We start from the raw sequence: 24,057 nt of genomic DNA, 5'->3' as shown, positions 1-24,057 counted from the left end.
CCTACCGATGCCTTCTCACTATTCCTCCCTGTTCAGTAGATTTTCACACTTGAGTGTACGTCTTTCTCCATTTAACACTACTAACGCTGCTTGTTTACCAGTATGTAGGTTAGCTTTTACTCACCAATTTGACCCTAACATACCGCTTTCGACCTCTGACCTCCGTTCCTCTGGCAGGCCAGTTGGTCTGGATGGCATCTGCTGTCACATTTCCACATTGCTTTTCGAAAAAATCGACAAACACAACAAAGTTTTTCCTTTGTACTTTTATTGTTGCTCTATTTCAAGACTTCAAGACACTCCCCAGTGGTTTTCTTAGTGTTTATTCAGGGTTTCTGGAGCGTTTCTTTTGTGACTAAGCTTTAATTGCTGCCTTATGTTCTGACTCCATGTAGTTTTAACGCTAGATCCTGTGGTTCCCAACTGGTGAGTCGCAACCTAAACATCTCAGGTTTGAAAAAAATGCAAGTCGAATTGTGAATAATAAAGTGCAAATAAGCATATGATTGTGCATATCGACAGGCCCAGTCACAACAGGGTTATTATAGTTAACTAAATCCACGCGATCGGGAGTTTCGCTTGAGGGCGAAAGATTTCCCCACGCAGATTTTTCTTATGGTCAAGTTGGCCAATGCGTCAAATTCAGAAAGCCGCTTGTTTGAAAGGCCTTTGTACGAGTTCTGCTTCATACATCGCTACACAATTGATAATGAACAATTGACCGTTTGGCCGGTTAAATCTCAATGAAATGTCGCCAATTTGGCCACACCTGAATGTTGCTAAACCAGTTGAGAACCACGACTGTAATGTACGAAGCATCTTTATTTAGTTGTTCAGGTTAGTCGTTAGAAGTGGTGACAACAACAAAAGTTTTGGCAGGGTACCAGAAAATATTTCCTCAGCAGGTAAGTGTCGAAGGTTTGCACAATAGGGTTTTTAGGTTCAGCATAGGACACAAGCTTCCAGAACAAAGACTGTTGAATATATACAAGTGTGTGGAATGGATCTCATGAGTTTTTCCCCACCCTTGTGGCATGCCCTACACCCTCCCCCCTTCCCACCCTTCTGTCCCACAGGTGATCCGTAAAGGCTGGCTAACCCTCAACATCAGCATCATGAAGGGCGGCTCAAAGGAGTACTGGTTCGTCCTGTCGGCCGAATCGGTGTCCTGGTACAAGGACGAGGAGGTGAGATTCATCTGTTCTTCATTTCTCTTTCACAGACCCTCCCCCTCTCGAACTAGCGCCACTCAAGTTGGACTCGGAACCCCATGTGTGTTTGAAATGAGTGCGAACGTTAGCAGAGTTCTCATGGCTCGACTGGTAGAACATGGTGCTGGTAACGTCAACGCCATGCTTTTCATTCACATTTCTCAATGTATACTGTAAGTTGCTTTTGGGATGCAAGCATCTGCTAAATGCATTAATGTACACGTCTTACTTTAGTCCCCAAGAGAGTTTGTGTATTCGTAAAATCCCTCCCCCCCCGTCCAGCGGCGAATGGTAGAGTCCTTGTTGCTCGAGGCGCGGGTGTGTGTGTCCCTGCCCAGCCTAACCAATGTGCGGACTACTGTTCAGCTGCAGCATGATGAACAGGTAGTCTGAACACTGGGCAGGCGGGGGGGAGGCAAGAGGGCGGCTGGACCGCAGGTCACTGCCCCGAGGACCGCACACGACTGCAGAGGAGAGTAAACAGTTCAGACAGGCACACTGATAAACCCGTCGAGAACATGTTCGGGTCACTGCTTATTTCAAATAAAGCGATAAAAAGTAAAGTAAATGAAGGTTGTTATGTAATCATTAAGAGAACTTTTTTCTTAATCATTTCAAGAGCAATTTTTTTATCATCAAAATCCCTAAAATCTCATTCCCATTATTGGAATGTGAACAAAAATATTGATATTTCAGTTGTAAAGTATAATATAGTAAAATAATAGTGAGCAACAAGTCCAATTAGAATCATTGCAAAAATAAAAAATCCAAATTAAAATACCCGTACATATTACGTTAATGATGTTTTATTTCTCATGAAAGTAATGGCGCATTGAAAAAGTGTTTCATTTTTTTAATGCAAAAGTATAATATCCTTTGATTTGGGGGTGAAATGTGACCTTATATTCGTACATTTAAAAAGCTTTCCGTGCTGAGTTAATGAAGGCACACAAAGAATCAAGTAATTCAAACTGGCCCACATATTCACAAGAAATTATAGTAAATATATTATGAATCTAAAATAGGATGAAACCGGTCAGAATAACATATCCCAGCATTACTTCTTGATAATCTTTACATTACGAATGAATTTAAAACGTATATTCGGTATACTCACTAAGTCCACTTGCTGCGTGGCAAATGTATATTCCAGGCCTCTGCAGTTTCTTCAAGAGAAATCCGGACCGCTCTGCCATCATGGCTCTTTTCTCACAATCTGAACAGTTGGCGGTTTTCGCTCTTTACCATCGTTTTACGAGAAACACAGAGAAATGTTCCTTTAGCTGTGGTTTTCCGAAGCGAAGAGAAAGCGGCAAATGGAGAAAGGAGAGACGAAGAGCGGGACGAAAGTAAAAAAAGGGACGAAAGGGGAGGCAAAGTGACGTGGCAAGCGCACTGAAATGTTCCAGCCGGGATCCGACTTTGGAATTTGCAGGAAATCGTACTGGGTTACTGGGGTGTGTGTGTGTGTTGGGGGCAGGGAAGTGTTCCTCTGAGTGATGTAACTGTTGGGGCCGTAGCTTTGCAGACATAAACGTTTCCAGATGCTGCTTCTCAACGCAACAGAACGAGTTGGCAGCATTAGTCCTCATCCAGACTCCTCCTCTTCTCTTTCTTTTCTCTCTCTCTGTCTCACATCCCCCTCTCTTGCTTGGCAACCTGGTGGTCCTTTAAAGGGACAGTTCACTCTATAAATGAAAATCCGGCCATCATTTACTCCCCGTCATTTTGTCCCTGTTGATCACGAAAGAAGAATCTTCACGCAGAACTTTTCTGTGCAACCATGCACTGTGAAGTGCTTTATAAGATTGTTCTTCCTCTCTCGTTTCACTCTAATAGGAAAAAGAGAAGAAATACATGCTCCCTCTGGACAACCTGAAGCTCAGAGACGTGGAGAAAGGCTTCATGTCCAATAAGCACATTTTTGCTATCTTCAACACCGAGCAAAGGTCAGGGCCGACTGCTCTCTCTATGTTTGTGTTTGCGTTTGGTGTTCGGTGACTTCATGTGTTCGATCCCCCTTGCAGGAACGTGTATAAGGACTTGCGTCAGATCGAGCTGGCCTGTGACACACAGGAGGACATGGATAGCTGGAAAGCCTCTTTTCTCAGAGCGGGTGTTTACCCTGAGAAGGATCAGGTACAAATGTTTCATTTGAACACTCATTTGAACATCTCAGAACGTCAGTGGAGAAAGGCATATAGTTCATCAGAACATAGTAATATACATCATACGCCCGCCATATTGCTAAATATCCCGAAATATCCCGGGATAACCTGGCATCTCTCGAGACTGCCCTGCTAGTTCGCTGTTAATGATTTGCTAAAGCCCGTCGGCACGTTGACCTGATTGGTTACAAGGTAGTTTGTGACGTCAGAAACACCAGCGATTTCAAACCGTGTTTTTGAGACTGTTTTTGGTTCACTGCAGTTTTAAAGAGAAAATACTCAGCAATGGTGTTGACTTATGAATTTGCACATGGACTTTACGCATTTTTTCAGACATTTCAGTGTGGATGAGCAACTTTTGGAAAGCTTTTGAAAAAACTAGTGTGAACAGGGAGCATTTTGAAACAAAAACACCGTTTTAAAATGTATTCGGAATGGATTAATGTAGAAGTAGTTGTTGTAGTAGTGGTGATGGTGATGCTTCTAAGGCAAACATTGCTATTATTATTACATATACTTGGGGTTTAGGGATTTGAACAAAATTAGGCAGATAATCCATTTGTGCTATTGACATGATATCTTAAATTCTGCTGCTTGTTAAAGACAGGTGTGTTATTACGTTATTACTGTATTATTACGAAGCAATCTGAGTAAGCAACCAGCCAGAAACACTTTAGCAACCACACTTCAACCACGTTAAAAACATTTAAGGCTCATTCACACCGAGAATGATAGCTCTAACAATAACAAATTGTTGTAAATTTAAAAGAATAGCAAAGGCCACACCACACTATAACAATGACCAGCTGATGAACAAAAAAAAACATCGACAGCCAATCAGAATCCATCCTGCTTTAAAGACCTCAAGGATTTAAAGTGGCTGATGACAATTATAGCACGCGCTTAGTATAAACAGTATGTTTTGGTGCATTGGTGTGGACACTAATATAGTAATCGTTAGAGTTATCTTTATAGTTATTGTTCTTGGAGAAAATGGGCCTTTAGAGTACATCGGTAAATCTTTTAGAACATTTTAGCAATCATATCTTTCATCCCGATCACCTTTTTATGCAGCTTTAACATGGGCACACATCAGTCATGTTTTCTAGTATCATATTTTCTAGTATCATGGTCTTGGTTAGGTTAGTAGAGGCTATCTTATAGATGGAGAAAGTAACTACAATTTGATGAAAGATAAAAGAAAACTTTATTCTTAAGAATAGTGCGCACTAATGTATTGACCACAATAAGAAACCGGTACATTTATTAAGGATGTAGATCAATTTGAATTTGATGTTGTCTTTAAAATTCATTCATTCATTGTGTGTGTGTGTGTGTGTAGGTGGAGACAGAAGATGCCGCCCCAGCCGACACCTTCTCCATGGACCCTCAGCTGGAGAGGCAGGTGGAGACCATCCGAAACCTGGTGGACTCCTACATTGGTATCGTCAACAAGACCATCCGAGACCTCATGCCCAAGACTATCATGCATCTCATGATCAACAGCGTAAGTACTCAACCGTTTGTGTTGTAAGCATATTGAAACGCATTGATTTGAATGTACCGGTATTGCAAACATCGTTCTCTTGTCTTTCTTTCCCCAGGCTAAAGACTTCATCCATTCAGAGCTGCTGGCGTACCTGTACTCCTCAGGAGATCAGAACAGTCTGATGGAGGAGTCTGCTGACCAGGCCCAGCGCAGAGACGAGATGCTGCGAATGTACCATGCCATCAAAGAGGCGCTCAGCATCATCGGAGACATTAGCACCAGCACCGTGTCCACCCCCGTGCCTCCTCCCGTGAACGACAGCTGGGTGCCGGAGTCCAGGTTAGAACATGAACAACATGCATTTGGCTGTGAAGGAATTAGATTCCCATTATTGTGGTTTTCTTTGTTCAGACTAGTACCGTATTTTCCGCACTATAAGGCGCACTTAAAAGCCTTTAATTTTATCAAAAAAAGACAGTGCGCCTTATAATCCGGAGCGCCTTATATATGGATGGTGAACACACGTTCACCAAGACGGGGAGACAGCGCCGGGCGACTTACGCCACTATCTGCCAATGGATCGTGGATGCCTGGGCTGATATATCAGTCTCAACTGTGATCCGAGCTTTCACGAAGGCAGGAATAATCTCTTTATCCAGCCAGCTCACATACCCGTATTTACTTCCTGTTTTCGGCCGAAGTCCACAGTAGTCGATTGTCGAGTTTGCGCGCGTGATCAAACCTCCTCCGTGTGTTCAACATCTGATTCGGATGAACTATCCATTTGAGCTGATATTCTCAGAACACCACACAGCACCGTCATCAGCTGACAGTCTGAGTCTCCACTGTTGCTTAGTTACCAATGATCGCGCGCGCGCACTCGACAGTCGCCTACTGTGGACTTCGACCGAAAACAGGAAGAAAATACGGGTATGTGAGCTGGCTGAATAAACAGCATTTTTATTCATATCTTTCACATTTACCACAGTCAGATTCACCGTGTTCACTCACATGGCCGTGCACTTGTAATGACACATTAAGGTTGTTAAGAGGCTAAAAGCAGGTTTAAAACTTGCCCCGTTTAAGTCAACAGGGTGCAAATTTTAAAAAGAGGATAACACGGTGTAGGCAACACCGGTTTTTGTCGTTGTTATCTGTACTGACAGCACTCCAAATTTACCAAAAATGAGCTCAATGTTAAAATTGACCGGAGTTTTCCTTTAACGTTTGAACAACGTTACCATGGGAGTGAACGGAGTTGTCAGAACGCTTAAAGTTGCCCTAGAATGTGAAATTGAATTTATTTTGGCATAGTTAAATAACAAGAGTTCAGTACATGGACATGACATACAGTGAGTCTCAAACACCATTGGTTTCTCCTTCTTACTTAAATCCCTTTTTTGAAAAACACCCCTGAAAAATAGGCGAATCTCCACATAACACCGACTGTGACGCAACAGTCGGGATCATTAATATGTACGACTCCAAGAATTTGCATATGCCAGCCCATGTTCAATGCCAGGCGGAACTGCGCAGCCGAAGCATAGCAGTTGCTCAGTGTTTGGATGTACACATGAACACAAAAGTATTCTTTAGTTCCTTCATCTGAGCCTCTGAAGAAACAATGGGTTAATTTTATTTTCTCTGAAAATTTCCAAACATTTCACCGACGACTGTTTCCTCAACTTGGGCCAATACAGAGCTGGCCTCGGATCGAGAGCAAGCAACACTTTCTGATGTGTTCAGACAAGTAATCTTTCTCTCAAAATCTTTCAATACTGTTTATGCATCAGTAAGTCAAGCCAGTGACTAAAATATCAGCTTCACGTCGTTTCTTTTAGTAGGATGAAAAAAAACGTATTTAAATTGTGAATAAATTATATACAGAAAGCGTTCAAAGAACAATCTTTCCACAGAGCAAGTTTATCTGGACACTTGCCAAACTCGTTATGAAATCAATGACGCACGTTACACTGCACAACGAAGCTCTTACTGTATTTACATGATCGTGTTTGCATTGGTGAAAGCATTAGAGAGAGTGCAGAAACTGTGTTGCAATGATAAGATCTTCAGTCCCGCGATCAGCAGACTGTCATCTGCTTGCTCAATGCTCATCACGGCAACATTTTATGTGATGGGAATAGATCGAAATACTTTAAAAACATCTCAAGATTCGTTAATCTCGATAGCTGTAATAGTAAAAACGTATAATAGCAGTAGTAAAATTATTCGAGAGAGTTTCACATGTAATACATAGCTATTTCATATGCAAGCATGTCAGCCAATCACAGCAGAGGCCGGTGACACACAGCAGACACGCCCCTTCAAACAGAGCGTTCAAATCAGAGGCTAAAATCAGGCTAGGAAAAATGCCTTTTATTTCTAAATTATGACTATTTTTGATCTAAAAAAACATACTAACATTATAAGGGCAACCCAAGAAACATTATAAAATAATAATAAAAAAACATTCTAGGGCACCTTTAATAAAGTTTGACTTTATCTGACTGTTTTGTTGACATTCCCTTTAGCACATCTAGTGGATGCATAACGCAAACCTAGTCAAACGTTTGACTGCAGTATCTTATGCGGCTTATAATCCGGTGCACCCTATATATGAAAAATGTTCTAAAATAGGTCATTCATTGAAGGTGCGCCTTATAATCCGGTGCGCCGTATAGTGCGGAAAATACGGTATACTGTTTTTAAAAATAGTATGTGAAACTGTACGCGTTAATCCACAAATGTTTAATTTAGTAGTTCTTTTATGTGCACAATTTGCATCATGCTAAATGCTACAGAAATAATAAAGGGATAGTTCACATCATTTACTCACCCTCATGTCGTTCCAAGACTGAGACTTTCTTTTTTTGTGGAACATAAAATATTTTGAAGAATGTTGCAACTGTTTTTGTCCATAAACTGAAAGGGATTGGAGACCAAAAAAAAAAAAAAACTTATATGGACAAAAAATACTAGGGCTGCATTTTAAATTGCATACTTTCCTGCATTACAGTAGGTGAAAAACAGTATGTGAAAAGAGTAGTATGTCCGAATTCATACTATTCAGGCAATGACCTACTTCCAGTGAGATTCCAAAGTGCACATACAATGGACACTTTACTATCCCATAAAGTCACGGGACTGAAATTGTGAACAGCAGTGAGGCGAAGCAACCGTGTGGGTCACATGACAATGACCAACTTGATCTCTCCATTTTGCAAGTCCTGCTGGCACTCTTCCAATATTTCTTTACGCACCTTGCTCATCTTGTGAAGTCGCACCAGAACAAATACACAACGGATGTAGTACATCCGGATTACATTCTACACACATGATACTACACGCATTCATTAGGGCTGGGACAATAAATCGATGCATCGTGAATCGAGAAATGATTCTGGATCGATTCCATTTTTTTTCCCCGATTGCATTGCTATTCTCTCTCGAATCGATTCTGAGCTTATTTTTTAACATCAGATGGCACTGCGTGCTCTAGAAACAGTCGTAATCTGCTGGCTTCCAATGCCTTACACACACCACTTGAACCTTCTATAAAATAATCATAAAAGCGTCATGAAAGCTTTCTGAGCACGAGCGCTCTTCTTCGTGAGCATTTGAGCTTGCGGGTAAAAACTAGCCTAGAGCGCGCCGTCTGCTGTTCAAAGCTAAGCTCAGAATCGATTCGAGAGAGAATCGCGATGTGTTCGGAAAAAATAGGAATCGATCCACGAATCGCGATGCATCGATTTATTGTCCCAGCCCTAACGTTCATACTAAATACAACGGCCATGAAGTATGCGATTTCGAACGCAGACGTTTTCAAAAATACGTTTTGTATAGAGATTTGGAACGATGTAGATGAGTAAATACAAGTTTAATTTTGGGGTGAACTATCCCCTTTAGAGTATGGTCCTTCATAAACTTTTGTTTTAACTCCAAATGTCTTCTTTTCCTGTCCTGTGTAGCCCCACCCCCCAGCGCAGACCGCCTACATCGGCCCCGCCCCCCAGCAGGCCTCCAGCAGTGAGAGGTCCAACACCAGGCCCGCCCACTCTTAACCCCATCCCTGCCTATGTAGCTCCGCCCATTCCCTCTCGGCCAGGACAGCCCATGAATGCCTTCAGTAACAGCAGCCTGGATCCTTTCAGTGCCCCTCCTCAGATCCCGTCCCGCCCCGCCCGTATCCCTCCGGGCATCCCCAGGTAAGACTGTTAACCAGTGTGTCACCTCCATGGAGATACGTATCCTCGCGTGTGTGTGTGAGAACAAGCATCTGGTGTCTGAAGCTCAGAGGAGCGAACGTTTGTTGAAAAACTCAAGAAGCCTTGGTTTGTCAAGGTTTGAGTGATGTACTCTTTCTTCAGCTCTCATTCTTCTCTCACTAACAGTTGCATTCTGTCCTGTCACAAACGAATTGTTTCCTAATTTCTTTCTCAGGATATTCTTACTTGACCCTCCAGTGTTTTTATTTTCCTCTTTTGATCTCATTTCATCTTTTTATTTCTTTAGAGGTACTTCTCGTCTCTACTCATCTAGACTCATCTTCCTTTCTTCTCTTCTCATCTAGTCTCATCTAGCCTTGGCTCTCCTAATCACTTCTATTCTCATTTTTTCTCCTTTAATCTTTTCTACTTTTCTTTTCTCTTCTCAGCTAATTTTTTCTTGTGCTTTCTCACTTTGTCTCACCTGGCATTTTCTAATCTCATCTGTCCTGAACTTGTCTCTTCCCATCTGTTTTTGTCTGTTTTAATGTCATCTTGTTTCTTTTCATCTCGTTGTTTCTTTTCATCTCGTTGTTTCTTTTCATCTCGTCCTTTCTTGTGTTTTCTCTGTGTGTGTGTTTTTTTTTAATCTAGCCTCTTTCGGCTTTTCTCTTCCTGTCGTTTCTTGTCTTGTCTCTTCTCATCTCATATCTTCTACTCGCCTCTTCTTTTCTCATCTCTTCTCCCTTTGTCTTTTCTCATCTCCTTTTATGTAGTCTCTCATCATCTTGTCTCTTTTCATCTCTTCTAGGCTCATCTAGTCACCTTTTCTTACCTCAGCTTTTCTCCTTTTGTCTTTTCTCATCTCATCTCCTCTCATCTAGTCTCATCTCCTCTCATGTAGCCTCATCTCCTCTCATCTTGTCTTGTCTGACCTCATCCAGTCTCATTTTCTCTCATGTAGTCTCTCCTCATCTTTTCTCTGCTTTTCGCTTTTCAATTCTTTTGGTCTAGTCTCATCTAATCTCATCTCTTCTCATGTAGTTTCATCTAGTCTCATCTTTTCTTTTCTCATTTCATCTCAATTTATCTAGTCTTATCTCCTCTCATGTCTCATCTCATCTTGTCTCTTAACGCTTTTCAACTCTTCTAGTCACCTTTTCTTTCCTCATCTCATCTCATCTCCTCTCATGTAATCTCATCTAGTCTTGTCTGACCTCATCTTTTGTGTTTTCTCATCTAGTCTCATTTCGCTTTTCATCTCTTCTTGTCTAGTCTCATGTCATCTAGTCTTATTTTCTCATGTTGCCTCATCCTCATCTAGTCTCTTCCTATGTAGTTTCATCTAGTCTTGTCTTTCCTCATCTTTTATTTTCTAATTTTGTCTCAACTTATCTAGTCTTATCTCCTCTCAAGTAGTCTCATCTCATCTTGTCTCTTCTCATCGCTTTTCAACTCTTCGTCACCTTTTCTTTCCTCATCTCTTCTCTTGTTTTCTTATCTCATCTAGTCTCATCTCCTCTGATGTCATCTCATCTAGTCTTTTCTCATCTCTTCTAGTCTCATCTAGTCACCTCTTCTTGCCTCAGCTCTTCTCCTTTTGTCTTTTCTCATCTCCTCTCGTCTAGTCTTGTCTGTCTCCCCTCATCTATTGTCTTTTCTCATCCCTTCTCGCATCGCCTCGTCTAATTCCTTATCCCTTCTCCTCAATCATTTCCCTGTGGTTGTGGGTATGTCTCACCTCTGTTTCTCACTCTTTTCTCCTCCTGCAGCAGAAGACCCCCTGGCGCTCCAAACCGGCCCACCATTATCCGCCCCGCTGAGCCCTCCCTGCTAGACTAGACCCGTGCGCTGGGCACCATAGTGTGCTTGGGCTGAGGGGAAGGGCTGGAGAGCTGCACTGAAACGTGCATGCGTGTCTACACGAACACCCTGACCAATAGACCTTAATAATCCACTCAAACTGTCCTCTGATCAGCGCTGCTAATCACATCCCTACCTTTAAATCCCAGAGGTCTAAATTAAGCACATAACTATTCAAAAAAAAAAAAAGATTATTGTTGTTATTTTGTTGAAATATTATATAGAGTGACTTAAAGGGTGTAGTGGCCTCCAACTTTCAGTCATTTTATCACTCACATAGGTCAGGTGACCACCAGGGGGTATCCTACTCAACTTTTGTAGACGAACCAACATTAGATGACTCATGCCTCCTCACTGACTAGTGGATTAATGTGGGATAAGATGTATACAAGCACTGTGCAAGCTAGTTGCTGTTAAACTAGCCTGTCGTCTTCCTGTTCTTGTGTAACTGAAGGGTGGTTGAAGACCTCTTTCTTGTTATAGACACTTCTTCATGTGTTTTTTGATTTCATTCTGTGTTTTCTTGACTCTTAACTTGATATCCTGAAATAAGACACAATGACCGTTACCATTATACTATGTGGGATTTATTTTGACCCGATTTCATTCGTCTTTCATGTTCAATTGGCCGTTGTTATGTTTCTGGTGGTGTGCCGAATTCTTTGACCCACCAAATGATGTGACCCTAGTAGGCGCTGTATTGCGCTAATCCAACCTACTCCTAATCCCAATCCTAACCCTACCGTCACTACAGCGCCTACTAGGGTCACAGAATTCGGTGGGTCACAGAATTCAGCACTACACCGGCACCTAGTACCAAGCGACTGTTCATTTTGAATCCATAGCAGCTAACCAACAAGTACACATTGCATATTTGGTGTCAACACTCAACATCCGGGAAATTGGGTTCTTAAAAAGCACTTCTAGTTTCATGGACGGGAATTTTTTTAAATAGCTGGAGGAGGCGCAATTTGTATGCAAATTTCTGTAATGATCTGTTTATACAAATAATAATTTGTGTATATGAATATAATCCTGGAAAGCACGGTGACCACTTGGCGACGGTCCGACCCGTCAGCGCTCTGTAAGATAGTGTCTCAGGTAACACCCGACTCCAAATCTGGTAGCTTAGCGTTTTGGTCATTGCAACATGAATCTGCAAGGCTTTATGGGGCGCTTTTATTTCGCTTGGAATAATGAGGGTCAGGGGAGTGGGATTTATGAGCGGGAAAAACATCAGGGCGCTGCAGGAAAGTGGGAGTGCACTCAAACAAGGGGTCTCTGAACATGGTACATGCAGGTGTATTTGGGGTCGTGGGGCGTTTGCTATATGGAACCACTCCGTTCAAACTTGACACACACACAGAGAACTTTCTGACACCAAGACGGTGAAACAAAGGCTTTCATGTAGACATCATAGTAGATGTACTAACACGCGTATTTCTGAGTGTATTATTTATAACCTGGGCGTTTGTCGTCTTCGTGTTAATCGGCATTTTTCACAAACTGTTTGCATCTGTGTAGAACGACAGATATTCTTTGCTATCGACAGATTTGTGCCCTGTCGGTTGCGGTAATAACAGTTGAACATAATTCAGAGTGAAAGCGGTCCAGCTGGTTTCCTATTGATCCGGATATGATTGCAGAATCTTTGATGTTTGCTTTTATTGATGTGCGCGCAGGGAAATGGGCCACGACAAATTCTGTTTTCTTGATTAACTTGAGGATAAGAATGGGGATTTGGTGCAAGAGAGTTTGATTTCAGCACAATATGTCTGTAAATAATCGAAGGCTTTGAGTCGGACATGAGGTGAAACTTAAAAATTAGCTGTGGATTTAAATACCAAATGCTCTTGAGTCACTCCTGTATGTTATGGCTGCAGTGATGGCAACCAACACTCTTTCTTCACAACCCAGTCAATTCAAGGCTTTTTAAATTGTATGCAGCTTTATCTTTTCCAAATTCAAATGACTTCAGCATCTGTTAAGAACTGGATGGAGCCCAAATCACTGCAGCCGTAACTTTCCTGTGGTCTTTAAGGTTATGGTGACCCAATCCCCGTCTCTCCCTCTAATAATTCTGTCCTTTTGTATGGAGTGAGGGACTGAGGACATATTTAACGACTTTTTTTTATGCTTTTGGAATAACAAATTGTCAAGTGCCTGTGTAGCGATTTAAAATGGACTTGGAGCAAAATGCACAATGAGAATTGGAAGTGAGGTAATAAAAGGTGTTGTGTATAATAAAGATCTGGTGCTCTGGTGGTCGGTGTTTCCTTGTGTCACGTCTCCTCACTGTCTCCTTGATTTACCATGACATGTCTGTCCCAGCATGCATCTCTTCCTCTTTGTGTTCTTATTGAAATAAATCAAATGTAACAGGTGTAGTGAGATGATACTCTTTGTTGGTGTAATCCAGTGTTTTTCAATCCTGCTTCAAGAGACTCAGCAGCACTGCACGTTTTAGGTGTCTCAGTCTATGACTGCGTCCCAAATTACATACTCTGGAGTTGGTACTTCTTTTGAATAAGTATGTGTTGTGTATAGTAAATAATGAGAGAGAGAGTGTTAACGCAATGGCCAATCAGAAGTGCTTTAAGTTAGTCAGCGGAGCATCTACTCAATACCTCCCCAAAACATTTTCATTCGTCACAAACTCATTGGTTTTAAATCAAATTGTGAGGTTCCAACTGATACTCACACCTATGAGAAAGTCCATACTTATCTGAGCATATTGTTTATTATTCATACGGTTGCATCATGATACCCCAGACTCTCTTATATGCATGTAAGTACTAGCAAGAAGCTAAAAATATAAATGCATTGCTAATACATTAGTTATTATTTCTAGGCCGATTCATTAAAAACTGCTGCAACCTATTGGATTCAAACTCCTCATTCATAGGTCAAGTGGTAGCCAAAAATCATACTTCATAAATCTACAAGAAAGTAATTCTTTTTTAGCATGCTCTAATCTAATCATGCATATGATACTGTTTAGAACAGGAACATCTAATGAGCTTGTGATGAATCACGTTTGCAGTGTTGAAGGTCTCAGGAACCGGATTGAGAACCACATGGCTTCATCACAGCTACTTCCTCTGTGAAGCTGATTCATCTTTCTCAGTATGACTCGTGAGCATGTCAGTGGAAGTAAAAAAAAATCAAAGAAGACCACGTCTGAATGACCAAAGTCGTTAGTCAGACGTTTAGTTGTCAAATATCAGCATGTGACCATGAATAACACACGGCTCATATTTAACAGCCTTTGATTCAGAATCCTTTGTTTCTATGTAACAATAAAGTGGTTTCACAGCTTTTGAGATATCATCTAACCCAACCCCAACTTCACACAGCGAACACAGTCATAATGAAAACGTCAGCACTTCATTCCTCATTAGAGCCTGTTGAGTTACTGTAAAAAATACTGTGTGCATCACATAAATGAATTTCTCCCAGCTGATGTGTGGTTTTGGTTGCGGTTGTTAAACAGACGTCCACCTCCCCGACGGAACCAGTGGTGAAGCTGATCCAGTGCTCAGGAGGAGGACCGACATACCGTACTGTATGGCTGCTCTTCTAGATCATAACGACATCATGCCCATTCCTAAGGATATCAATCAATTGTATAGAAAAAAGCCAACTTAATTTTACTAAGCTATTTCTTTGACCAAAGATGAGATTCTTCCATGTATCACACAGTCTTGTTTGAACCCCTACTTTTCCAGAAGTATTTTTCCCCATTTATTTTCTTCATAGATTTAAAAAAAAAAAAAAAAAATAAACCGTTCTGAGCCTTGGACCAAACAAATCAGCTCATTAGTGATTCTTACACACCATGATAATCTTGACAAATGAACACAACTTTTATGAATTTTGAAGCCTTGATACAATCGTTAGGAAAAAAAGAGCTAAACGTAGGCTATAAACGAACTACACCATCGGTCGAAGGACACCATTACTAAGGTTCCACAACTCTTTCAGTCTTTAAATAACATTTTCCCTGAAAGATTGCAAGAGTGTGGTTATAAACACAATGAGGCTGAGTGCGAGTAGCAAAATACGCCACCCTCTAAAAAGACTACAGAGATGTAATTCACAATACTTTATGGGCGTGGCTTGATACTGGATTTGGTTGACAAGGCACATGTGACCCAAGTTGTTGACATATTTTAATGATGAAGAGACTGCTTGTTTTTCACTGCTGAAGTTTTTTTTCCGGTGATTTCTGATTATAGCAACCAATTGATGGGTTGTCCTTTTAAGATTATGGGTAGTGTAGTTCTTCACTGGGGATTTAGCAAGGTTATTTGTGGCCAATAAAGAAGCATTTATATCCATTAAACCAAATGTTGTGCTCCATTTGTGAACACAGACAGATATACACAAAAAAATAGTTCCAGCATGCCGTTTGTTCACTCAGATTTGTAGACAACTGTTGTATAAGCCCTGATAAAGTGAATTTGTGCACCACATGTTTTGGTCATACTGAAACATTTAGAAAGGGACTCACTATTTGAAGTTTTAGGTTTATAGTTAGAGTTTAACTTTAGTCTTCAAGCTTAATTCAGCAGCCTAATGAAGTATTTGACAATTAGTCTGCAACATTTATTCGTTACTGATAGCAAATATTAAATGTGTTGCAAGTAAACATTAAACTTCAAAGCATGAACACATGAAAAGAAGCCAGTAAATCAGATCTATTTGCAGGACTGAGAATCTGAGCTTTAAATATAGAAGGCGGCAAACATTTTTTACATTAGTATGTCTTTGGATTTGAGAAAGTTTGGAGTCAAACATGCAGCGACAGTAGATGAATCATAATATTCTTTTAATCTTTAAATATTCCTGTTCTGGTTGTTTAATGGCTCTTCTGAGATTTAATTTCATGATTTACAAGAGATGCCCTAGTGACAAATTTCTACTGAATAAATTAGTTTTTATGGCGTATGCAAGATGAATATTTGAATCATTAACTGAGCATCATGTCTGTGAACCTCCAGGACTCTTTATTTATAGGCAGTTTGTAATGAATATTGTTGTACATAGTTTTTACTAGGCGTGTTGTTTAATGAGAATATTTGTATATTGTTGTAGGGTGATGGATGAATATTAGAAATACTGAAAATGAATCAAACCTCAGATTAACCTGTAGAAACAAAGAGATTCAACAGTCTTAAAAGTATTGTTATGTGATTCTGATTCCACCAGTACAGTAATAACTCAGTCAGCCATTAACTTGAAATGTAACGTCAATAACCCAGATGAGTTTTAAATTCATTTTCTATTTGCACTTACAATGCCACATATGACTGAGCTGCAGTTGTTCCAAATGAGATGCTAATGTGCTGTATAATAAAACCATTCAAAAGCGAAACGTTCCCTTGGATCTTTATTTAACCCCTGTATAAATCCATAAGAAATATGTTACTCACAATTTACTGCAGTGTTATTCGTTTCAAGTCTCATAAATTATCTGAACCGCAGTCAAGTGCAAAATTACATTCTCATTCAAATGTTGCTACAGTACTTCAAGTAAATGTAGTGTTTACCAGTGTTATTTAGCGCTCTAAAGAAAACTCTTACAATTAAAACTGAGTCAAGCTCCAAGAATTCAGATTAATTGATATCTCTAAAAACTAGAGGTGGTTTTTTTTCCCGGCTTCCTCGCATCTTCATTTCAAGAATCCATTAGTTTGTATTTTAGGTTAACAGTGCATAGAGTGTTACAGCATCTTCCCCTCAGTTCATCCCTGCTATGTGCAGACTCTGCGCGAGTCACTGAATAATCTGCGTACCGTGTAGACCTGTGTGAGGGCCACGCTGACCATGACCAGCAAACTGACGCTGGACCAAAAGGAAACCCGCCACAGGTTATCCTCCAGCAGGTAGCGGTCGCGAGCCTCCAACGCCCGCAGCATCGCCTGCATCTGACGGCTTCGCTCCAGGTTCTTGTGCACAGCATCCATTGTGTCCTGTGTGGTGAGAGAAAACACCATTGCAGCTACAACTTCCCACAAAGCCATTTTATAACATTGCAATTTGGTTGCAGTCTGGTTGTCACAGTACAACATTTGAAAAACACTAGTAACTAAAGCATGACATTTCAATGAGGAAAACTGATCAGTGCCAAAATAGAACTTTGAGGAAAAATGTATTGTATTGAAGCATAAAAGGCATTTTGGAAACATTGTTGGTGGGTTTTCTTTAACCCTATAAAGCCTACTGTATCATGTTTGATACACAAACACTTAATATCCAATAATATTATTAATTTAGCTGCACTGACAATATTGGATAAAAACAAAACTTAAACTGAATTGAGTCGAATAATGATTGTTTTCTGTAGAGCTGCTTTATAGTAGCCTGGTTAAAACCAGACCATTCTCAGTTGTAACTGAGTTATGGTCTGGCAAAGCGTCATAGTCATAGACAAATCATTTCCAGAGGGGCGTCACCAACGGACGTCGCGGATAGACCTAAAACCAATCAGAGCGGTGAAGGAGATGACGTATGCAGAGCGGTGGATAAACATCTCCGAGTGTTGTTCTTTGCTCGGTTTTTAACAAAAAGGAAACGTTCAGATCGCTTAAAACAGACGCGATAGCTGATTCGAACGAGTGATGTTCGACGGCGGCATCCATCTTTGTAATGTAGGCTACAAAATCTGCTTCAAAATCCCAGCGCTGTCGTCATCGTGTAAAGCCCGCCCCAACGTTTCTGATTGGTGCCTCGATTTCGGCGGATTGGAAATGGGCTTGAATGAGCTCTTTGCCAGACTAACTTTCAGAGCAAATCTAAATTTGCCGGAAGTTGTCTGGGTTTTCCCAGGCTAGCTTTATAGCTCAATTGGCCCCTAAATTATCAACATGATCAAAACTTTGCTGAAAACCATGTATTGATATTTTATACCTTTTTAGCAAGTAAAAGGCCTTTTAGTGTAATTTTTTAAATGTCGCCCCTTCAGATTGTGGTTCACGTGTCTTTTAGTTGTGAAATATTTTCAGACTTTTAGAAAGTAAATGTGAGAATAACCTTTATATTGTTAGTAATATTTCAAGATGAACATTTACTGGACTGAAGCAACTTTTTTTTTTTTTGCAAAATCATGCTATATAAATATGATACATCATACTTTTGAGGAAAGTTGATTTGTTCATCTCTATTGCATTGCATTATATGTTTTGCCACCACAAAAGGGTATAATATTCGGACAGGAACGTTGTTCCAGGATCAACAAAATATGTTGATCTGGGAACATATCTTACTTGGCAAAATCACGGGTGACCCTCTTCATTCATCTGCCTGTTTGTTCACCGAGATTTAGCCAAGTAAGATATGTTCCTAGATCAACATATTTTGTTGATCCTGGAACAACATTCCTGTCTGAAAATTCAGGCCTAACCCTATCCCTACCCTGATAACCTAACCCTACCCATAACATATCCCTAAAATCAAAGGGTAATGATGGTGAATAACACAGATGTTGAAGCACCTAACCCTGGTTGTAAGCCTAAACTTGACATAATCTGTAAACCTGTCCCTCAAATCTGATTAGTTGATTGAAATGTTGTTCCAGGATCAACAAAGATATTGATCCAGGAACATGTTGCACTTGGTGAAATCAAGTTCACCGAATGAAGAGATATTTGATTGGTGTACCCTGATATCCTCCAGTTTGTACTCCAGCGAATCCTCCGGTTCAGCCAGAGCAGCCCAGTCTTCCTCATCCTCCTCCTCCTCCTCTTCTGGTCCATCCACGATCACCTCCACGTACACCATCTTCTCTGAAACACGGCTGAAGCTGTTATCAAAGCAAATCCTGTAGTCGCCCTCCTCAGCGGGGTCCACCCTGACAGACACAGCAAGATTACTCTAATGCTCATCATAACTGTAAGACACAGAGAAGTGTTAGATCATAAGATAAAAGAAGATATTTTTAGAAACGTCTCTTTTTTTTTTTGTCCATGCAATAGAACTCAATGTATCCGAAACTTTTTGGTAACCAAAAAAGGTTTGGTAAACAAAAAATGCTCTTTTATGTTCTTCAAAAGAAAGGAAGTCATACAGGTTTGAAACAACATGAGGCAAATGATGACAGCATTTTCAGGCAACTGTTTTCAGTCAATTCAGTTTCGATGTGGTCACTGTCAGCCTTGCAGACAGCATGCAAATTTCCAGCAGAGGACATGCAAATCCGGTGGGTTATGACGGTCCTAAACTAACTGCATATGAATAATGTGTGAAGGTTGAGCTCGTCGCACGACGGGATGTGAAACCTACGTGTGGATGCCGTCCGATTTTCTGAAGTCTGAGACCAGTCTGTATCCACTGGGGGAGATCAGAGTGAATCCCACGTCCAGCCCTGAGCCTGCAATCACCTGCACATACACAGATAGGTTAAGAGAGGTTCACATCTCAATCACATCAAAATTATTATTATTTTATTTTATGGAACATTGCGGTATTTACTACAAATGATTTATCTGTGCACATCTTTAATCAGAATAACTTCCCCTCGCTCTTGCAGCGACATCTCTTCTCTGATGACGTGTTTGCTGGCGTGAGGGCGGGGCAACCTGTCACTCACATGAGATCCACCAATAGCAAACCACAACCATCCTATCAATTCCCCGTGGACAAAATCAATTCCCGGCCAACATTTTTTTCTTGTTTGAGAAGCAATTTCACCGCAATAGGGGGAATTCTGCTTCATGTTGACTCAAGCAGGGTGACTGATGAATGAAAAAGTGTTTTACTCATTTTACTTCTGTAATGCAATGTCCATCCAAGTGCAACCTGATATTCAATAAAGGAAAAATTGTCAAATGACTTGATTTTATCCACCAATGTATGATAAAAAAAACCATCAGTTGCTTCCGAAAGATTTTAAAGAAATATTATACAGACAAATATCCTTCCTTTGGAATAATGTGAACAAATTAATTATGCAAATAAGAGCTTTAATGTCAATGTGTATTAACGTTACTATAAAACATAAACAAAAAAACTAAATTGGCCTAATTAATGCATTTGTTTTCACAATTAAAAATTACTTAATTACTGCAATATTCCATTAATAAAAACAAGAATTGTCCATTTTGATTTCATGGAGACTTTAATCACTCTAAAAGACTTTAATCACTTTAAAAATGTCATGTGGTGTAACCATTAAGTGAAAAGTAATAACATAATTTACCTTACACCTTTAATACATGTGTACACCTTAATTATTTGTAAAGTTTATATATATATATATATATATATATATAATATACATTTTAATGCACTTTAATGTATTTTTTAACAAATATCATAAGTTATTTAACTCCAATGAATCATGTTTTTGGGGAGTCACACCACATGATAACGTTTGACAACCTAAACTATCCTTGCCGTATAATAACAAAAAATTATTTTCTGATCTTTTAAGAGACTAATTGACCTCGACACACAGTCACACAGTTTGATAACATTTCCTATGTAATGTTTTTTTCTTTCCGGCATATTGGTTTAAATCAGTTTAATTTGGTGGACAAAAGTTTTTCAAATCTTAATAAGCATTCAAGGAGTTTTTGTTAATGTTTCTTATAATAAAGGATTTTTTTTATATATTGTGACCCTGGACCACAAAACATGGGTCAATTTTTTTAAATTGAGATGTATACATCACATGAAAGCTGGATAAATAAGCTTTCCATTGATGTATGGTTTGTTATGATAGGACAATATTTGGCCTAGATAAAACTATTTGAAAATCTGGAATCTGAGGGTGCAAAAAAAAAAATGTTTTATATATTTACAGTAGGAAATTTACTAAATATCTTCATGGAACATGATCTTTACTTAATATCCTAATGATTTTTGGCATAAAAGAAAAATCGATAATTTTGACCCATACAATGGGTCTTTGCCACAAATATACCCGTGCTACTTGTGACTGGTTTTGTGATCCAGGGTCACATATATAAATTACATGTTACATTTACATCTTTAAATAAGTCCATTCTTGAAGTACCGGTAAGTCCATTCTTGGAAATACACCAGTAATGTATAAGAAAATATGGACTATCTATCTAATGACAAAGCAGTCAGGAGATTTAAGAGCAGCTAAGTAGTTGGCCAATGATGAGTCAAACTCAAGTCATCTCAAAATGATCAAATGTTGGCCAATTAATCCACCAATGTATCAGTCAATCACTACAGGTTATGAGTGAGTGTCTTGGATTATTTGTCACACCAACATTTCTCATACTTACATGAGCAAACTCTCAAAGACTTCAACCCCTGCCCTTATGATTCTTTCACGTGTCCCTTTTCCTCCCAAATTCAAATAACAGGTCTCCTATCTTCCACCAACTGATAAAGCAGCTCAAATGAAGAGCCAGTGTGCCGGCGTCACTAGAGATAAAGTGTGGCAACAGCAACCATGCAGCACTGGAGACACTCTGATCCTTCCGGCACATGGAATGAGCTTTGGGTCGGGTCAGCTGTCCCGCAGCTGTGCCTGCTTTTAACGTAAACACACCCCAGACAAGCTCCTGAGGAGGAGGGTTACAACACAGGGCTGTACAGGAATAACCAAAAGACAGTATAGCTACTGTGTGTGATGTCTAAAGATGACTGAATGAGGATCGCTCAAGTATGCAATTGACTATGATGTCAATAATATTGAACTTCCCACCAGAGCTGTAGAAAAGATCCACATGCATGAAACCAAACCAAGCACAAGCTGTTTATGTAGCAATGAGCAATGCATTTGTTCCATTAGTAACATATGTTATTAGTTCATAAAAAATACAACCGTTCATTGTTAGTTGCTCATGTCCATTAAATAATATGATCAGATACAACATTTGGTTTTAATAGCCTAATGTATTAGTAAATGTTGAAATTAACATTATAGGATAATGAAACCTTATGTGTATCTTTACTGTAGCCTAGTGCTTCATGCAGTAGCCTATGCACTTTGACCAAAACATCTACACCTATGAAAGGAAAAGTCCTGCTACTTCCTGGTCATTACTGTCAAGCAAAATTGCAATGTAATGCAGTAGAGTTACTAATAGTGTTAATAAAATGATAACCAAAAGCTATTCTTAACTTAGCAAACAACCATTTTGACAAGTTACTTTCTCAATTTTGCCGACTCCTTATTTAGTCTGGCTTCTCTTGAGTTCGTTTAAAAGATCATTTTAAATAAGATATCATTTTTAATAGTTTAATTAAAAAGAAAAAAAATGTATTGACCTGGTACTCCACTTCTAAGCTGCCGGTCTTAGTGGCTGTTTGGAAGAAGCACTCGGTTGCTCCGGCAGGAAGAAGGAAAGTGAACTCGGTGTCCTTATTCTTTCTGAATTCGTATCCCAAATCCACGCAGAGCGTCAGAAAGAGCAGCAAACACACTACGAGACGCGTCGCTTTAAACCGCTCCATTACTTTGCTCTTCATAAACACACCGGAGCAGCTGTTTCAAACACTGCGAGCGACGCGACAGAACTAGACGCGAACATTGCCTTCCACAGCACTGTAAGCGCGTTGTTTTGGACTCTCGTGAAGTTGCAGTGACAAAACAGCCGGGTTTGAAGTTTGACAGCTTTGTTGATAACGGACGCGTTAAAGTTTTCCCGCGTCGCGTAAAACGCGCAAACAGTCTCGGTGATTTGTCGATTGGGTTCCGACGTCAAGACTCGATTTGAGCGTCAATGCGCGCTTGCCTCGTTGCGTCGCAGTAACTTACATGAAACATTTCATGTTCTAGTGTTGTAGGGCTCAATGTTTCTATTGCAAGACACGTTTACTTGTAGTATGGTCTACGTCATCGGAACGTCCCTGGACCATTTGAAGGGATCGAATGAAAGGCCGTAGGCTGCATTTTGGCTATAAATTGCACGGAGACTAAATACGTTGTGATATTCATGTCTTAATTTAATTCAATGCTGTAGGCCTACTACACCAATGCCAGTCACAAAAACTTTTCTGCAACGCTCTGGGAATGTTTGTTTATAATAAGATATAATAAAATAACCCTTAGTGTTGTAATGGCTCGATGTGGTTGTCACACAAAACATCCCTGCAGTGTTAGAACATACCTAGCTAACATAACTAGAACATAACAAACAATTTGCCTACATAAAATGAACCTTTCAAGAAGAGGCTTTATTTTAGTTAGGTCTATGGACTGATCTTGAAGATAATACAAATCATGGTTTGCTTTGGTGTGAATTGTCAAGTTTGTAAAAATACAATGCAGACTTTCAATTAAAGGGATAGTTCACTTAAAAATGAAAATTCAATCATTTAGCCTACTCTGTAGGATAAATGTGACCAGGCATTTACTCATCTCACTCGCACAAAAACAGATAAAGTGAGATAAAGTAACGTAATGCATTACTGTTCACAAAAAATGACTGAGTAACCTGACTAGTTACTTTTTTAGGAAGTACATTGCTTAGTAACTTTCCCCCACCCATAAGACTTTCTTTATCTTCAGAACAAAAGTGAAGATGTTTTTTTTACAATTCTCTCCTCATTTTTGCCTATCCAAAATTGTAAAGGTTTAAAGATGCACATAGACATTGTAAAAGTAATCCATATGAATTGAGAGGTGTAATTCAAGTCTTCTGAACATACAAAATCACTTTATATGTTTAACCGATTTAATATAAAGTGATCTTGCCGCATCATGTGCGAGAACCAATAAGATTTGTTCTCACTTGTCAAGCAAGCACGGTTGGGCCCTCTGGTTGGGCTGACATTCAAATTGTAATTATTTAAAGCTGCAGTCCGCAGTTTTTTCCTCTTTGTCGCCATCTCTGTTCGAAATCTGCAATTGCAGTTATTCGCGGAATTATCAACTTTACGTGAGTTGTACTTCGACACGGGCACACGGCACAGCGCGGATGGACACAATGTTTGAGGAGAGTGTGAGGCTGTCAGTCAGAATCACAGATTATTCTTTTTGGAAGTATGACCAACATTATAATTTTCACCGGAAAATGTCATCTGAACAAGTAAGTAACATCCACTTTTGTTCTGGTTCTGACATTGCAGTAAATCGCACTGATTAAATCTAACAATCGCTTATCATATCACGCAAAACCGTGCAAATTATACTTTGT

At 39.9% G+C, this 24,057-nt stretch overlaps 2 protein-coding genes and 1 long non-coding RNA gene across 11 annotated transcripts in view; 1 reads left to right on the top strand and 2 right to left on the bottom strand.

The window, feature by feature from the left end:
* dnm2a (dynamin 2a) overlaps positions 1 to 14,633 on the top strand; it is a 60,833-nt gene extending 46,200 nt beyond the window's left edge. For 6 of the 9 annotated variants that reach the window (XM_056232667.1, XM_056232629.1, XM_056232650.1 and 3 more), the window contains 7 exons: positions 1,077 to 1,187; positions 3,051 to 3,160; positions 3,239 to 3,350; positions 4,722 to 4,886; positions 4,984 to 5,207; positions 8,837 to 9,073; positions 10,846 to 11,556. In XM_056232667.1, coding sequence (XP_056088642.1) covers positions 1,077 to 1,187; positions 3,051 to 3,160; positions 3,239 to 3,350; positions 4,722 to 4,886; positions 4,984 to 5,207; positions 8,837 to 9,073; positions 10,846 to 10,915 — 1,029 coding nt within the window. In that variant the 3' untranslated portion in view covers positions 10,916 to 11,556. Of the gene's footprint in view, positions 1 to 1,076; positions 1,188 to 3,050; positions 3,161 to 3,238; positions 3,351 to 4,721; positions 4,887 to 4,983; positions 5,208 to 8,836; positions 9,074 to 10,845; positions 11,557 to 14,429 lie in introns of those variants that run through there. The other 3 variants (XM_056232635.1, XM_056232684.1, XM_056232676.1) reach the window with 2 other exon arrangements.
* Positions 11,899 to 13,376, bottom strand: LOC130069133 (uncharacterized). The gene is made up of 2 exons (XR_008803738.1): positions 12,836 to 13,376; positions 11,899 to 12,786 (listed from the first exon to the last, which is right to left on the bottom strand). It is a non-coding gene; the product is annotated as an uncharacterized LOC130069133 (long non-coding RNA).
* Positions 14,634 to 16,607: 1,974 nt separating the features above from the next.
* Positions 16,608 to 22,589, bottom strand: tmed1a (transmembrane p24 trafficking protein 1a). The gene is made up of 4 exons (XM_056232848.1): positions 22,187 to 22,589; positions 19,220 to 19,317; positions 18,599 to 18,788; positions 16,608 to 16,911 (listed from the first exon to the last, which is right to left on the bottom strand). The coding sequence occupies exons 1-4, from the start codon at positions 22,385 to 22,387 to the stop codon at positions 16,693 to 16,695; spliced, it is 708 nt and encodes a 235-aa protein (XP_056088823.1). The 5' UTR covers positions 22,388 to 22,589; the 3' UTR covers positions 16,608 to 16,692.
* Positions 22,590 to 24,057: the final 1,468 nt, after the last annotated feature.

Source organism: Rhinichthys klamathensis, unplaced genomic scaffold, assembly GCF_029890125.1.
Source record: "Rhinichthys klamathensis goyatoka isolate OS25496 unplaced genomic scaffold, OSU_Roscu_1.1 h1tg000015l_1, whole genome shotgun sequence".
NCBI classification, from domain to species: domain Eukaryota; kingdom Metazoa; phylum Chordata; class Actinopteri; order Cypriniformes; family Leuciscidae; genus Rhinichthys; species Rhinichthys klamathensis.
The sequence above is the reverse complement of the archived record's forward strand: the minus strand, read 5'-3'. Positions and strand labels throughout refer to the sequence as shown.